This window comes from Arachis hypogaea, chromosome 10 (genome assembly GCF_003086295.3).
Source record: "Arachis hypogaea cultivar Tifrunner chromosome 10, arahy.Tifrunner.gnm2.J5K5, whole genome shotgun sequence".
Classification (NCBI taxonomy): Eukaryota; Viridiplantae; Streptophyta; class Magnoliopsida; order Fabales; family Fabaceae; genus Arachis; species Arachis hypogaea.
Window position 1 is genome coordinate 101,848,625 of NC_092045.1, and position 1,681 is coordinate 101,850,305.

Here is a 1,681-nt window from a genome sequence, read left to right on the forward strand (position 1 = left end):
TTTAGGTACTCAGCAGTATCCCTTGCACTTTTTAAATTTGGACTTGGATGCCAAGGGACAGCAGGGGTTCCTGGAAAACTTGTTGGATATGGTGCCAGAGACACACGAGATGCCAGAGGAATAGTGAAGTTTTAGGTTGGTCACCAGTTTCAGGATAAAGAGGAGGCCGTATTAAGTATGAAGACTTATAGCATCCGACGCGGAGTTCAGTACAAAATGGTGGAGTCTGATTATCGCTAGTACGATGGGAAGTGTAAGGAATTTGGCAATGGGTGCGCATGGTTGATTCAGATCAGTCTCCTCCAGCGCAGAGGTATTTGGGCTGTGTAGTAGTACAATGGACCTCATACTTGTCTAGCAACGTCAATATAAAGTGATCACAAGAGTCTTGATTATCATGTGATCTCGGCTTTCATACTGCCAATGGTTAGAGTTGATGTTTTCGTGTTTATCAAGGTACTTCTGAATGCAACAAAGGCACATTTTGGTTTTAGACCGACTTACAAGAGGGTGTGGTTGGCTAAGCAGAAGGCCGTGCCACGGATTTACGGAGATTGGAATGAGTCATACAACGAGTTGCCACGATGGTTACTAGGTGTCCAGATGACGATGTCGGGTAGTATTGCAGTGCTAAGGACAAGTCTTGTGCGAGTGGTTGGGCAAGTGGATTAGTCGCATGCCTACTTCCACCGACTTTTTTGGACATTCCCACCATGTATTGAGGCCTTCCGACATTGCAAGCCGTTGGTCAGTATTGACAGGACCCACTTGTACGGAAAATACGGGGGAACATTGCTCGTTGCGATTGCTCAGGATGAAAATTCCAACATCTTGCCTGTTGCATTTGCACTTGTGGAGCGTGACAATGTTGAATCGTGGTCATTTTTTCTATCCCACCTCCGCCAGCACATAACTCTGCAGCCGGGTATTCTAGTGATATCGGATCGGCACAACGGTATCAAGGCTGCACTGGAGGCTCCCGACGAAGGTTGGGTACCACTTACTACCTACCGTGCATTCTGTATTCGACATGTGACTGCCAATTTTACCCTGACCTTTAACGGCAAGGATGCACGAAAGCTTCTGGTGAACGCGACTTATACCAAGACTGAGGTTGAATTTGACTACTGGTTTAATATTTTCTGTTTCGAAGATCCTGCCATGTGTGATTGGGCTAATAGAATTGACTATGCGCTGTGGACTCAGCATCGGGATGAGGGGACGAGATTCAGACATATGACAAAAAATATCTCTGAGTGTGTGAATTCGATACTAAAGGGAGTGAGGAACCTTCTAGTTTGTTCTCTGGTGATGTCTACGTACAGGAGGTTGGCTGAGATATTTGTTTGCAATGGAAGAGGGGCAGAGGCCCAGTTAGGAACCGGACAACAGTTTAATCAGCATCTGATGAAGGCGATAAAGGCAAATCTGAAGGTGTTTCGGTTTTTTCACGATGACTTTGTATGATAAGGATAATTCATAGTTCACTGTCGCTGAGACCACACCGACTGGGTTATTCTCACTTGGTAGTTACAGAGTGTCACTCAAGGCATAACTTCATTATCTATGCTCTCATGGCTTAGCTTGTTGTGCGTTTTCACGTTTGACTTGGTAGCCCTATGTGCATGAGGTATATCACCTTGGCTTGATGTTCAATGTGTATCGGATGGGAATTTTCCCT

General features: G+C 45.4%; 1 protein-coding gene across 1 annotated transcript; it reads left to right on the forward strand.

The window, feature by feature from the left end:
• Positions 1 to 278: 278 nt before the first annotated feature.
• LOC112717835 (uncharacterized) lies at positions 279 to 1,467 on the forward strand. Its single transcript, XM_025769769.1, has 3 exons — positions 279 to 313; positions 432 to 659; positions 762 to 1,467. Exons 1-3 carry the CDS (start codon positions 279 to 281, stop codon positions 1,465 to 1,467), a joined length of 969 nt encoding a protein of 322 aa, XP_025625554.1.
• The last annotated feature ends 214 nt before the right edge of the window (positions 1,468 to 1,681 follow it).

Excerpts from the sequence above, each read along its gene's own strand:
- LOC112717835 (XM_025769769.1), top strand. The coding sequence starts at position 279 with ATGGTTGATTCAGATCAGTCTCCTCCAGCGCAGAG. Across the intron at positions 314-431 it reads CAGTCTCCTCCAGCGCAGAG|AGTTGATGTTTTCGTGTTTA; the intron begins GTATTTGGGCTG and ends GCCAATGGTTAG. Across the intron at positions 660-761 it reads AGTCTTGTGCGAGTGGTTGG|GACCCACTTGTACGGAAAAT; the intron begins GCAAGTGGATTA and ends CAGTATTGACAG.